The following is a 15,283-nucleotide window of genomic DNA, read 5'->3' as shown; positions in this document are numbered from 1 at the left end:
CCGGTCATTTGCAACAAAATGGAGGAATTTGGAAAACATCATGCTGAGTGAATTAAGCCAGTCCCAAAGGGACAAATATCATATGTTCTCCCTGATTGGCGACAACTAACTGAACACCAAAGGGGAAACTTGTTGAAGTGAAATGAACACTATGAGAAACAGTGACTTGATCAGGTCTTGTCCTGATGGTTGATGTACAATGTAATCCTTTATCCATTTTAGTATTTTTTTTTTGTTCTAGTACTATTGGTTGAACTCTTTAATTAACACACAATTATTCTTAGGTGTTTAAATTTTAACTGAAAAATGATCCCTGTTAGGAATCTGGAAAGCATTATGTTGAGTGAAATAAGCCAGTCCCAAAGGGACAAATACCATATGTTCTCCCTGATCGGTGACAACTAACTGAGCACCAAAAAGGAAACCTGTTAAAGTGAAATGAACACTATGAGAAACGGTGACTTGATCAGCCCTTGTCCTGACTGTTGATGAACAACTTAATATGTTATCCCTCTTAGTATTTTTTTTGTTTGTTCTACTTAATACTTTTGGTTGAATTCTATAATCAATACATAGTTATTCTCAAGTGTTGAAACTTAACTGAAAAGTGATCGCTGTTAAATATAAGAGTGGGAATAAGAGAGGGAAGAGATGTACAATTTGGGACATGCTCAAGCTGACTTGCCCCAAATGGTAGAGTTAGAAACATACTAGGGGATTCCAATTCAATCCCATCAAGGTGGCATGTACCAATGCCATCTCACTAGTCCCAGTGATCAACTTCTGTTCACAATTGATCATAATGATAGGACTAAGAACCAAAGGGATCACATAAACAAGAACAATGTCTGCAAATACTAACTGATAGAATAAAAAAGGGAGAGAATGATCCAACATGGGAAGCGAGATACACAGCAGACCCATAGAATGTCAGATGTCCTAAACAGCACCCTGGCCTCAGAATCAGCCCTTAAGGCATGCGGATCCGGCTGAAAAGCCCATGAGAGTATTTCAGGCATGGAAAGCCAAGACACTCTGGGGAAAAAAAAAAAACCTAAATGAAAGATCTCCACGAGTGAGATCCCAGTGGAAAGAACAGGTCATCAAAGAAGGAAGTACCTTTCTCTGAAGGGAGGAGAGAACCTCCACTTTGACTACGACCTTGTCTAAATATGATCAGAGTCGGGGAACTCAAAAGGCTTCCATAGCCTTGGCAGCTCATGACAAGAGCCTAGGGTGATTACTGATGCCATAAACAAGAGTGTCAATTTGTTAAGTCAACAACAGGAGTCACTGTGCACTTACTCCTCATGTAGGATCTCTGTCCTTAATGTGCTGTACATTGTGATTTAATGCTATAACTAGTACTCAAACAGTATTTTTCACTTTGTGTTTCTATTTGGGTGCAAACTGTTGAAACCTTTACTTAATATATGCTAAATGGATCTTCTGTATATAAAAATAATTGAAAATGAATCTTGATGTGAATGGAAGGGGAGAGGAAGTGGGAAAGGGGAGGGTTGCGGGTGGGAGGGAAGTTATGGGCAGGGGGAGCCATTGTAATCCATAAGCTGTACTTTGGAAATTTATACTCATTAAATAAAAGTTAAAAAAAAGAAAAAAAATTAACTCCAAATATTAGGTAAGGACAATCAAATATAAGAAAGCCGGATGAGGCAAGCCTGAGGACCATAGAAAGAATGTGTGAAGTAAGCTATTTGTCATGCAAGTAGGGATCTCAACTCTAACTTTGCCTTTTAGAGGTCAAAGAAAAAGGATGAAATAATCAATTGAGAATACATTCTCAGTCAGTAAATTCAGAGTAAAACTCTTAGTAGATCCAAGTGCGTGAGGAAGATATTTTCCATGAGTACTCAAGCACATCTTTACTCTAAATATAATGTAACTCACAGGTTGCTCCTAATAAAGAGAAGAGCAGAACAGTAAGCCAATGTCCTTGCATCAGCTTGGGACAGAGCTTTATCAGGGGCTGTGGTTGGGGTCTGCTTGAATGCATGGCAGGCTCGCACAGTAACCTGGGAGCACTGGGCTGAACTCACACTGAAGCTTCAGCAGCTCCTCGCTAAATCCAGCATCTTCTGCTGAGTGTTCAGAGGATGTAGAGCAGCTGAAGAAGCTACAATGACTTGTGCGTGAAGAGAAACTCACTTGAGTTCAGGTCCATGGGCAGTTGAGGGTCAGCAAGGACCTAACATGATACAGGCCCTGCTCTAACCACATTCTGTCCTATGGTCCCTGACCTTAAAGTGTGGCCACAATAATTGTTTCCTGGATGCTCTTCAAAGCAGGTATAACCCAACACTCCTTCAGCTATACATAGAAAAACAAAATCAAATTGCAGTAACACATAAAGTGATGGTAGGCATTTGGCCTAGCAGTTAAGACACTAATAAGAACACAGGAATCCCACATTGAAGTTCCTGGTTTTGACTCCCAGCTGTGAATCATGATTCTAGTTTCCCACTTACACAGTCCCTGGGAGGCAGCAGTGTTGGCTCAAGTGGGAGACATGGACTGGGTGCCTAGCTCTAGTGCTTTGCAGACATCTGGGGAGAGAACCAATAGATGGGATTTCTCTCTCTCTCTCTCTCTCTCTCTCTCTCTCTCTCTCCCCTCTCTCTCCTTATGCCTTTCAAATAAATAAATAAATAAGATACACCTATAAATTATAATAGGATCTGCTGCAGCATTAAGAAAAAATAAGAGGTTGTAAAATGAAAGGCAATATTAATATATATATATATATATATAAAATGCATAAGACTTTAACCTTAGCATACTGTATTAAGTTAAACTAGGTACAAACCATTCATACAATTAGTTGAATTAGATAATGTTTCAGGAGAATAAGGTTACCTACAGACCAGTGCACACTGATGTTAGAAGAATTGGTCTTCAGTTCTCCATTTTTGTCATGTTTAAATTGCCACACTAATTTTTTAAAAGACCACTACTAGTCATTGATAATAAAATTAGCTAATTTGTGTAAGAAAGAACGCTTACTGTTTTGTGTGTTATGGAGAAAGGTAAAAGCTACAATGAGTGGCCTGTGTGTAGAGTCTTACATTCAGTAGATGTAGCTCCTCTCATGTGGCAAACCTATGTGTTCTAGATATTATTACATCTGTCCTTTATGTTTTAAGTTTACTTATTTATTTAAAAGGCAGAGTGACAGAGGGAGAGAAGAAGGGGTTGCAGGAGGGAGGGAAAGAGAGATCTTCCATCTGCTAGTTCACTCCCCATATGGCCACAACAGCTGGGGCTAGTTCAGGCTGAAGTGAGAAGCCAGGAATTCCATCCTGGTCTCCCACATGGGAGGCAAGGGCCTAAACAGTTGGGCCACCTTCCACTGATTTTCCAGACTGATTAGCAGGTAGCAGGATTGGATGCATAGCAACCAGACTCAAACCTGCATTCTGATACGGTATGCTGGCATCACAAGCAGTGGCTGAACACTCCGCCCCACAATACTGGCCCCTCGTTTCTAAGATGTTAATCCTCTCTGCTCCTTTAAACAAAAATAATCAACTTTACACTAATTCATTTTCCTCTAATTAAAAAAGAAGTAAAATTTTAGTCCGTAAATGCAATATAAAAATAGAATTTCACTCAAGAAATATAATAGTTTGTTTCAAATATGTTTCATTAGTATAATATCTAAAAATAACAACTTAAAATCCTTTATAAGTTGAGCACATAACCCCTGTTATATGCAGGTTTATAATCACTTGTATAATTAGATGGAATATATAGTATAAATTACATCATCTCTAATTATGCAAATTAGGAACAGATTTGTATCAAGTAAAAATCAGAATAATTGAATGAAAAGAAAGCATATTTTCTCACTTTGAGTTACATAAACTCTATAAAAAAGCAGGGTTGTTGAATAATTAAGTAAAACATTTAGTGGAAAGTTTATATGGCTTCCTTGCTTCCCAGCAATACCTAGATGTCTCATATCCTGCTACGAGAGTGTCAGTAAAAGAACATCCGTGAGCACTTTTGACTGATACTCTGAGAACAGATTGTCTGTGAGTAAAGGTGACATTGGAGTAGTCCCCCATTTATTCATGATGGTTGTGTTCCAAGTCCCCACTGGATGCCTTGTACTGGAGATAATACCTGTGTATCCCATACCATGCTTTTTCCTAAACACACCTATGATAAAGTTTAATTTATAAATTAAGTGCAGTAAAAGATTAAAAATAACAATAACCAAGTCAGACAATGGCAACAATATGCTGCCATAAAAGTTACTTACAATTTCTAAATTATTTCTGGAATTTTCCATTTAATATTTTTCGGACTGCAGTTGACCGTGGATGAATGAAACTGCAGAAAGCGGAACTGCAGGTCACAGGGCGGACTGCCATCTGGTCTAAGAGAACACAGTCTGGAACCAGAGAAGCTGTGCTGGAATCGCAGCTCTCCCATTTACTTTGTACCTTGGTTTTCCCATCATATAATGAAGTCTTAAGTGTTTCTACCTCAGGGCTTTCTTAAGAGGCTCAAATGAGTTAGTACTCAGAGAAACTCAAAATCTGCTGAGAAAAAAGAAGGCTGTTAGAGGTCATGTGTTGAGGGAGGAGATTGGCGGCTGCATGTCTCAGATACAGTAATGTGTCAACAGAGAAAATCACACACATGAAAACACAAGTTTACTAAACCTGACCCTGTGGCTAAAATATCTCTCCAAATCCCAGAAACCACTAGTTCACTCATGTATTAATTTCATGAGAATTCGTGGAGAGTCTGTTGTGTATTAGATGAGATGATGATGTTTGTTTTTGAGGTTCCCATCTGATGGTCATAGCATCCCCATTAACTCCAGTCCCCTGTTGATACTGAGCATCTTCCAAATGGTCCTGTCTTCACTAAGAGGCTTGCGTGTCTTCACTGACACTGGGCATCAGGAAAACCTAATCCTAAGTAAATCCTGGTACCAAGAGCCCAGCTGTCACAAGTACCCTTAATTTAGCCAAAACCAAACTTTTAACTATGCTGCTGCAAGAACTGCCCTATCTTCCCCATCACAGAGCAGCACCACAGCACCCACCTGCCTCTCCTTCAGTGCATTCTCCACTAAAAGTTCAAGTTACATTTTGTAGAAGTCAGCCAGCTCACACTAACTCCTGTACTTAAAACCCTCCACTGGTTCCTGGTGTACTTGGAGTAAGCCCAAGCTCCCCATGAGGCCCCATGACCTGCTCCCCATCACTCACCTTGGAGCATCCACTTCCTTCCCACCATGCATGGCTGCCTTCTGCTTCCTGAAAGGCACAGCTCAGCCCCTGGATTCTCCTTGTCTCTTTCTCTCCTGCAAAGGCTCAGAAGAAGTGAGCCTTTTCCAGTGAGGGTCCTCACTGCACCCTGCTTGTTTCCCTGAGACCTCTTTGTTCATATTGCTTCTCGTCTGCCTCTCCAGATGCTATGTTAGAAATACTATTGCCTCAGGTGGAATATTACTTTACAGAAGAGGAAGCTGGAGCTGTCCAAATTCAAGAACAAAGAGTCAAGGCCAGCATTCAGTCTCCAAAGTAAATAGTCATTCACTAGATCATGTGTGTTTCTCACACAAGACAACATAGAGAACCTGACTGTGCGACCCTGCACACTGACCCATTACCAGCAAACCCAGCTCTGCGTCCAGAGTAGGTGATAAGGTCTAGCTCCAAGATACTTAGTTACTTAGAATAATTCATTTCCTGACTGTCCTTGCAATGTGTGGACAAGAGAATGCATGTGCATCGGAGTTTAACTCCAGCTCTGTCTCTGATTGTGAATTTAGGCAGGTCATTTAGCTTCTGTCAGTGATTCTTAAGGCTGTATTTAACCTCTCTGATGCTCACTGTCTTTATGTGTGTGAAAAAGGAGCAGTGGGCTGTGCCCCATGGTGCTGTGCCATGAGAATCAGAAATTTTGAGTGAGGAGAATATCAACACTCCTGGAATATAGCTGAGCCACAGGAACCTGCGATGCTGTTCTACTCCTCTCTTTCCTTTCCTACAAAGGAATTACATTCCTTAACTCCTCCTCCCTCTTTTCCAGAATTCTGGGTTTATGTTTTTGGGTAAAAGTATTTCCAACTAAAGTCTCATTTTCAACCAGCAAAGCACAAATTAAACATTAAAGAACTCATCATTGTCCCAGTCTTTATATTTTCAGGTTGAACTAAAACAGCTTGACTCTTCTTTTAGGTATAGAGAGTGATGAAGAAATTCGGCATTTGGATGAAGAAATCAAGGAACTGAATGAATCCAACCTTAAAATTGAAGCAGATATGATGAAACTTCAGACCCAGGTAAAGTAAAGTAGTCATCTTATAATAGCAATGATTTTGTGTTCTACAATTTTCCATATGTGCGTCTTTTATTTCCTTTGTTAGATTTATTCCTAGGTAATTTATTTTTAGATACTATTATAAGTGGAAATTTTTTCCTTAAAAAATAATAATGTTTTAAAGTTTTGCATCTGAAAATATACTGATACCGAAGAAGGAATACACTGATTACAGAATAATTGTAAACTAAATGGGTGGATCTTCCTGGGTCATCAGTGTATTCAGAGTTACTTATGTTTGCCCCAATTACTTCAAAAGTTCTATAAGCAAATAGAGCAGATGATCCTACAATTAAAGAGTCCTGTGGAACATGCAGGGCTTTAGAAAAATTCATAATGAGAAGCTTTTATCTTATTTTAAAAACTTCAAGTAAAACATAGCTACCTCTAAACTTGATTACACCTTTGAATGTGTCCATATTTGTCAAAAACAGATCTTACTGGATATTTTCTTGAATGAATTCTTTACCCCCCAATATCCAAGCAATTTCTTAATCCTGCCTTTTCCTTTATAATGTCTGCCCCATCTCCTGATTAAATTTATTCAAATGGAAGTTGAAAGTTTTGTCCAGGAGTTTTTTTTATCGCTAATAATAACTATTGCAAAAACACAGAAGAAAACAAATGAGACAAAGGATAATTTTGGGGGGTATATATTTTATTTTTTTCTTTTCAACTTTTATTTAATAAATATAAATTTCCAAAGTACAGCTTTTGAAATATAGCAGCTTTTCCCCCATAACCTCCCTCCCACCCACAACCATCCTGTCTCCCACTCCCTCTCCCATCCCATTTTTAAAGGATCTTTCCCCTGTTCCACTCTCCCATCTTGAGTGCAGGGTTTTTATACCACAGTGGTTACTGAGTCTTGCCAGACTTGGCACACAGCAGCTGCAGACAAAGCATTTTAAGGCATCCAAAATGCATGACCATTTGCACAGTCTCTCATTGATGGTCAGTGAACCCACAAAAGAACTTGATGGTTTGATTTGGAAACACAGGAATTTTTCTTGAGAACCATCAGCAAAGAACACCAGGGGGCTCTGTCCTCATGGAGCTTAAATTCTAGAACGGGGAAGCAAACAATGAATCAAACCTCACTCATGATAGATTTTGCTGTTTGCTAGAAGGGGGAGAGGGTAGATGAGAGGCTGGATTTCAGTTCTCAGTAGGACAGATGGGCCCCAGGAAGAAGGCAACGTCTCAGCAAACAGTTGAGGAGGAAGGAATTAACCAGACACGTGTAGGGGAAAAGTGATTCAGGCACAAAAACCAGCAAGTTCCAAAGTCCTGAATTTCATTCAGGCCCTGAGATGTGAGAAACAGCAAAGAGGGAGTGAGTCTGCTGGTGCGTGGGCTGAGCAGGAAGCGGGTCATGGCAGGAGAACCCCAGTGGGGGCACAAGGCCGATCCCTTGTTCACATGAGTGGTCTCTCCTAGGCCATTTTAAAGAACATGGGGATTTTTTTGTGAGTGAATTCAGAATCATTGGTGGGTTTGAGCTAAAGGATAACACGATGACTTATAATGGATTTGTTCTGGAGTCTGTTGAGGAAGGATCAAGAAGAGACTGTAAGGAGCCAAGGTAGAAACAGAACCACCCACGCGGTGGTGATACAACCACCCTGTTGTCTGGGCCCAGGTGGCAGCCATGCAGGTGGCACAAATAATCCTATCCTGGGTATACTATGGAAGTGCCCAGTGGATTTGCGGTCTGAGAGAAAAAGCACTAAAAGGATGCCCCAAAATCTGAGCGGCACACAAGTTGCCATGGCTGGAAACGGGACAACTATGGGTAGAGCAGGTTTGGGGGGACAGCAAAGGTTTATTTCTGGGCACAATGGGCTTAAATACCTGTTATACAGCCTTGTGGGAGGAGTTGAGTGTGCAATTGGAGAAGTCTGGGCTGAAGTTATAAATATGGGAATATGTTCGAACACTTAAAGCCATAAAAGGGCACGCACTTTCATGCAGAGAAGTTGTAACGGTGCATCCTTGGCATTTATATTCAACTAATGCATTTTCCTCCAAAGGGAAGGCTTTTGTACACTTCCCAAGCTCTACTCATATTCCCACATTATTTCCATTGTAGATCACATCCATGGAGAGCAATTTAAAGACAATAGAGGAGGAGAACAAACTCATAGAACAGAACAATGAGAGCCTACTGAAGGAGCTAGCAGGGTTGAGCCAAGCTCTCATTTCAAGCCTCGCTGACATCCAGCTTCCACAAATGGTAAGTCCAAGGTCAAAATTTTGTGGTTCCTTGACAAGTGTCTTCAACATCATCCTGCAGTTACCCACAGGGCTGCCAGTTAGACATACATAACTTTGAGGAGATCTGTCAACAGTCAGAGTTACCACAGTTTCATCATGTTCTCACTTAACAATCACCTCCTTCACTATTAACATAGTTAGATGCAGATAAGGGATCCTCCAAAAGTTCATGGAAAATGCATACTATGAAAAAAAAAATAATTCAGGATTTCAAATACTTTTGGACCAACATAAACTTGTCTTTAATTCCATTTTTCCTGTGAACTTTTGGAAATACCCTTGTATGTTTAAATTAGATGAAGGTCAGGCTTTTTTTGTAAAGACCTAAAGACCAGGATCACTTCAAGATACCTTTTAATATGAAGTTTGCTTTATGAGGTAATATGAAATTTGAATGCCAGACTTCCTTAACTGAAAATATATTTACAAGGGGAAGATATTGCCAGTCATTGGCATCACCCACTCTACTCAGTAACCCCAGTAGATGTGGTGTTTTTTTCCTACTTTAGTTCTCCCCTTACAGAGTAAAAACTGTGAAAGTGAGCTATACAGCCTTATTTCTGGAATCTAAACCTGTATTTTAGGTATTCAACTACTTAGAATGCATAAAAAAATTGTCTCCTTCTCCTTTTCATGAATATGTCTTTGGAGGAGGGGTTATACTGTTAAATGCTTTTAATGTTTTCAGCGCTCACTTAAGATTTATCTGCTTATTTGAAAGGCAGAGTTAGAGAGAGAGAAAGAGGGAGAGAGAGAGAGAAGAAAGAGAGATCAAACTTCCATCTGCTGGTTCACTCTCTGAATGGCCACAATAGCCAGGGCTGGGCCAGCCCAAAGCCAGGAGCCAGGAGTTTCTTTCGGTTCTCCCACATGGGTGCAGGAGCTCAAGGACTTGAACCATCCTCCACTGCTTTCCTAGGCACATTTGTATCCAGCTGGATTGGAAGCAGAGAAGCTAGAACTTGAATCAGAGCCCATATGGGATGCCAACTCCGTAGGAGGTAGCTTTGCCTGCTATGCCACAGTGCCAGCCCCCAGAGATTACTTTCTTAGAACAACTTTTCTGAAGTAGCCCCATTTATCTATGAAACAGTTTTATGAAGCAGCAACATGATGAGGAAATATAATTGGTTTTTCTTAAAGCAGTAAATCCCTCAATTTATCCACCTTCTCAGCATGGAGCCCCCATCTTAACTAATTCTGAATGTGCTTCTTGAGCTCCCCCAAATATCAATAATGTAATAATGAGTACAATGGAAAAGAAATTATTATTTATTTATGACTAGTATTAAGGTAATAATTGTATGACAAATGTGTTTTCCTTAATATTTTCCTCCTTGCCAGGGCCATTAAAAAAGACATCCTGTGATCCAAGACACTCTAGGGTGACTTGTATGGTTGATCATGTGTAATGTTCACAAGATCATCAAGTGAGCTTTGATATTCCCATTCTGTAGTTGAAGAAATCAAGGCTCAGAAGGATTCCATTTTTTTTTTCTTTTGACAGGTAGAGTTACAAACAGTGAGAGAGAGAGACAGAGAGAAAGGTCTTCCTTCCGTTGGTTCACTCCCCAAATGGCCACTATGGCCAGCGCTGCACCGATCCGAAGCTAGGAGCCAGATGCTTCCTCCTGGTCCCCCATGCGGGTGCACGGCCCAAGCACTTGGGCCATCCTCCACTAGAACCTGGCACCCACATGGGATGCTGGTGCCGCAGGTGGAGGATTAACCAAGTGAGCCATGGCGCCGGCCTCATGATTCCATTGTTTGATTAAGGCTTTAAAGCTACCACGAGTTAAATGGACTGGCTTTCTGGTGGTGCCTTTATCCACTCTGCAACTGGAGTTCTCATCCACTTACACTGTTCTCCAAGAAATACTTGGTACAGCAAAGGCAGAAACTAAAAAGGAACAACAAATCATAATTGACCAATACTAATAATTTAGGTCAGTACTTCACTCAGCTCAACCAATCTTCACATTTAGAAAGTTAACTATCTAAATAGTGGCAATAACAATAATATACTAAATATCTATAGTAGCCTTTTTTGAGATTTCATTTTTAATTATTTGAAATGCAGAATTACAGAGAAAGAGAAAGAGGTCTTCTGTATGCTGGTTCACTCCCCCAAATGGCTGAAGCATTTAGGTCTGGGCCAGGCTGAAACCAGGAGCCTCGAACTCCATCCTGGTCTCTCATGTGGGTGGCAGGGTCCCAAGTACTTGGACCATCTTCCACAGCTTTCCAAGACACATTAGAAGGGAGCTGAATTGGAAGTAGAGTAACCAGGATTTGAACCAATGCTCCTATGGGATGCCTGTATTGCAGGCAACAGCTTAACCTGCTGCACCACAGCATGGACCTCTATTTAGACCTCTTAAAATCCTTTCTTTCTAGCCCCTTGTGTTTTCAAAATGATGGGGACATGGAGGCCCCAGCAATGGTGGCATAGCATTTCCTGTGTGTCATTTGTCTCCCAGTGGGCACTCTGCAGAGCATCACTTTAGACAAGGCAGATACCAAAAGGATAACAGATTAACAAGCCTTGACTATGGAGTTGCTAGTCTATCAGAAGGCAGATAGAGAACTTGAAAATTATATAAAAATACCACAGGGAAAAATCAACAAAAGGTGTCTGAGGATGGAGGAGGAAAGGTTTCCACCAAAGCTGGATAATGAGCAACCTTCCGGAATCTCACATTTCTTAAATTCCAGCACAGTGCTCTAAAGGAACCAACCTTCCTCCCCAGCCTCTCCTACTTTCACCCTCCTCAACCAAGAGAGCTTTTCTGGGCTGAGCACATGCAATTGTGGCTGAGTTTAAGGTTTAAGGATTCCAGCTCAGCAGCTAGATACATGTTTTACATGGTTCCAAACTGAGTTCCAATACTGCACAATCAAGGTTCATCAAGAACAGGTGAATCTCAACACATACTCAATCCTTCTCAGTCCTCTCAACTGGCAGTCACATGGATCCAAGCCTTTCTTCCTATACTCCTGGGCTCCCAAAATTTCTGGGTGTTGGGTGGCCCTTCTTTGCCTCAGCCTGAACCCTTGTGATTGGCTCAATGTGTTTTGTCTCCATTTAGGGACCTATCAGTGAGCAGAATTTCGAAGCATATGTAAATACACTCACAGACATGTACAGCAATCTGGAGCGGGACTATTCCCCGGAATGCAAAGCTCTACTGGAAAGTATCAAACAGGCAGTGAAGGGCATCCATGTGTAGGATCACAGCGCTGCCTGGCCACAGGAGTCACCAACAGCAGTAAACTCCAGATGGATCTGTCCGGGGTCTGTGTACTGCTAAGGCATGGAGCTTGCCCTACTGCATTTACAACCGCAACATTGCACTAATTTTTTTTCCCCAGCTTACACGAAAAAAGAAAGGAAAACTATGATAGACTCTTTGGATTAAAAGCAATGCAGTCAATTCTTAGATCTTATTTATTTTCATATGTTTTTCTTTTATTTCTTCATTGCACTCTTTCTTTTGTAAAGTATATGTAAAATAAATGTGACATTTTTATATTTTATTTATTACTAATCAAAGAGTTTTTTATCTTTTAACTGCATTTTGAAGTCTGCCATATTTTTACAAGTGTGTTTATTAATTTATTTTCCAATAGGATTTACATAGAAATGCTATTCTCAAATCACCTATCTCGCTGGGTTTAAATGAGAAAACAAGAAGGTGTGAAAGAAAATCCTTGTCTAAGGACTGCACTATGGCCGAGTTCGATTTCTATTGCACAGTTCTTCCCCTGCTGCCCCTCCCCCCCCAACCTTCCCCTAGTTTTTGTATTTATGAGTTTGCGGTAAGGTGAGTTGCGTGGAAAGAATAAGAAGATAAATGGCGCCCACTTGTGGGCAATCTGCACTCACACAAGCACAGGATGCTGGAAAACAGCCTGCTCAGAATTTGTTAGCAATAATTAAATATAGCAATCAGCAAAGTATTCGACTTGGCTGTATGGTTTTAGTTAATATGAATTATTTATTTGAAATGTTTTAAAGAAACACAAGCTTTTTAGCGATGCAGATTTTCTGTTTGTTTTTCAAGTCATACAGATAGTTGGCAACTCTTAGCCCAAGATGAGAAATAAGAGTTGATGTGACCAGCCAGGCTTTCCTGCCATATGTTGGTACAATACACAAGTGACAATATTGGTGTAGACTTGTACTTAGCAAATACAAACGCATCCAAATGGAAAACTTTGTAGATACCATATCCCCTGAAATAGCATTTATCTTACTGGGTTGACTGGAAAGGAGAGGAAAATAGAGTAAGACATGAAAAACATGGTAACTCCAATCTTAGTGATTTATTTGAATACTGGCAACATTGGTCTTATCTTCTTTGGAAAACAAGACAACTTTCAATGTGGTAAAATAAAAAAAATTTTGCCCTAGAACTACAAGAGCTACAAAATACACACACGTACACATGCACACATATATACCCTCACACACACCATACTTTCGGGCACAGTCACAAGACACATTGAACCACACATGAAATTGAGCCCGCAATTGTGAGTTCGTGAATGGGTCAGAGTTTTGTAGTTGCTATAGTAAAGGCAATGTCTATTTCAGGGATTGTAAAGTAGTTAAGCATTGTTTCAAAGGTTTTTTTATATTTATTTTTTTTAAGGAAAAGGTATAGACAACCAGCTAAACTGCCTTTTTGGTGTGCACACACATTTCATGTGCAGATGTGCCTCTGTGTAAATGTACACATGAACTTGGTGTGGGCTTAATTTTCTGTGCTATAACAAAAGTGTTTATTTTTGATTAGCCTCATGGATATTTAGATTGAATGTGATGGCATTCACAAGCTTGATGTTGTTACTGTTACCTGCACAAATGAAGAGTAATACTCAACAGTAATTCCACGCTCATAAAACTTTGGTCACTGTTATGCATTAAGTGGGGCTTATCTTTGGTTTGGGGTTCATTTGAACTCTTGAATCTTAGTTTAGTGAAAATGAGATGTCTGTTCTTAGGTAGGAATGGTGTTTATTTAAAAATCAATTTTAAAGAAAAAAAGAGCTACCGTATGTGCTGTCTATTATAAATGGAACACCAAACAAAATTTTCTATTAAAGTTATGTATTTGCAAACATTTTGCTATACAGTACTTCATAGATGATACAAATGAGTTCAGTTATTACAAAGACAAAAATTTAATTTGCTAAATATTTTAACAGGTTTGTTATATATTTTATTTAATTTAAAAGAAATCTCTTACCAACCTATGTATTTATTACTATAATTTACTATGACTTCAGGTTAATTTATTTGTGTTTGCATAGTTTGAGCAAAATGTTTTGTGACTACGTTTGTATTTATTTGCCTCCTTTGTACTGGCTGTGTTTTGTAATGTGCACTGAATTTTTTTTTCATTTCAACTATGTTGATGATTGATACTGTAAATTGGGTCTTTTGTAAACAACAAAAAGGCAATGATGTATGCATTTTTTTAATTTGAAGTAGTTTGTTTGTATACTGTTTATCAAACAATTAATATTTCTTACATCAAAGCAACAAAATTGTGTTCAGTGCTGTACATTTGGTGTATGGTAGGAAATAAACATTGATAATGAGCTTTGCTGTGGTCTTTCTCAGGCTGCTGTGTACAGACTGGGATCATCATTCCCATAGAAACCACAGCTCTGGAAGGTGCCACGATCAGGTAGCCAGAGTACACTCAAGCTTGCAAAGAGTTCTGATGCATTTGTATCCTGACAACTGGTCTTCTTGGCTCATTTTTCACCCCAACCAGATGAGACTTTTTGCCAGTTGTGGAGTCATCAGGTTTTGGTATGGTCTACACTTGAACCGGGGATGCCTTTGATCTAGGGGTACCTACCAGGAAATTGAGCTGGATCTAGTGAGCTCAAATGGTGTAAACTCCATTTGCCTGTTTCCAAAATTGCTGTGGGTACTGAGTATATGAAATGAAATTAAAAGACTAGTTCTCTAATGTTACTAAGTTATGACAAATTAGTTTCCTCCTCTTTTTCATTTTGAAAAAGAATGAAGTCCATACACAGTTTTTTCCTAGTATACATTTTTATAAACTTTTTGAAGACTCATCATATGCAGGAATTTCAAAATTTGTTGCACCAAAAAATGTGTAATTCCACTTGCCATGAACTTTTCAAGTACTTTTGTATCTATCTATCTATCTATCTATAAGTCAAATTCTTAAAAGGAAAATAATAATTAACTCTTGCCCTTTGTTTGTGTGCTTTTCCTACCTAATGTCAAACAGTAATTTTCCCATTTCTACCCAGATATACACATCACTAGGAATGGTTGCCACTTATACTCACTGCATTAAAATCCATGTAAATTCAGGTAATGAAGCAAAATTTATTGCAGAAAGGCCTGAGTCCCCAGAGGAAAGCCAGGCAGTGCCCGGTACACATTCCTGTCACAAGAGTTGGTGCATAACTGTTAATGCACAACATCACTTCTTTTAGCCACCAAGTGCACTGTGCTTAGTGTACAGGTGCTACACCCTGTGGCAATGCATAGAAAGGTATAATTGAGCCAGCCAGGCTCCTAGCTTAGGTTTTGCCAAGTGTGTACATCTTGCCCTGATGGGGATCTTTAATCATCCTGCAAATCCGTCAC

The 15,283-nt window shown here is 39.7% G+C and overlaps 1 protein-coding gene across 2 annotated transcripts in view; it reads left to right on the top strand.

Moving 5' to 3' along the window:
• Positions 1-14,248, top strand: part of ST18 (ST18 C2H2C-type zinc finger transcription factor) — a 125,838-nt gene extending 111,590 nt beyond the window's left edge. For both annotated transcript variants that reach the window (XM_017341299.3, XM_017341297.3), the window contains 3 exons: positions 6,222-6,325; positions 8,456-8,599; positions 11,730-14,248. In XM_017341299.3, the coding sequence (XP_017196788.2) occupies positions 6,222-6,325; positions 8,456-8,599; positions 11,730-11,870 (389 nt within the window). In that variant the 3' untranslated portion in view covers positions 11,871-14,248. The remainder of the gene's footprint in view (positions 1-6,221; positions 6,326-8,455; positions 8,600-11,729) is intronic.
• The last annotated feature ends 1,035 nt before the right edge of the window (positions 14,249-15,283 follow it).

The sequence above is a fragment of the Oryctolagus cuniculus genome, chromosome 6, assembly GCF_964237555.1.
Source record: "Oryctolagus cuniculus chromosome 6, mOryCun1.1, whole genome shotgun sequence".
Taxonomy (NCBI): domain Eukaryota; kingdom Metazoa; phylum Chordata; class Mammalia; order Lagomorpha; family Leporidae; genus Oryctolagus; species Oryctolagus cuniculus.
Note: the sequence above shows the minus strand (reverse complement) of the source record. Positions and strands in the feature narration are given on the sequence as shown.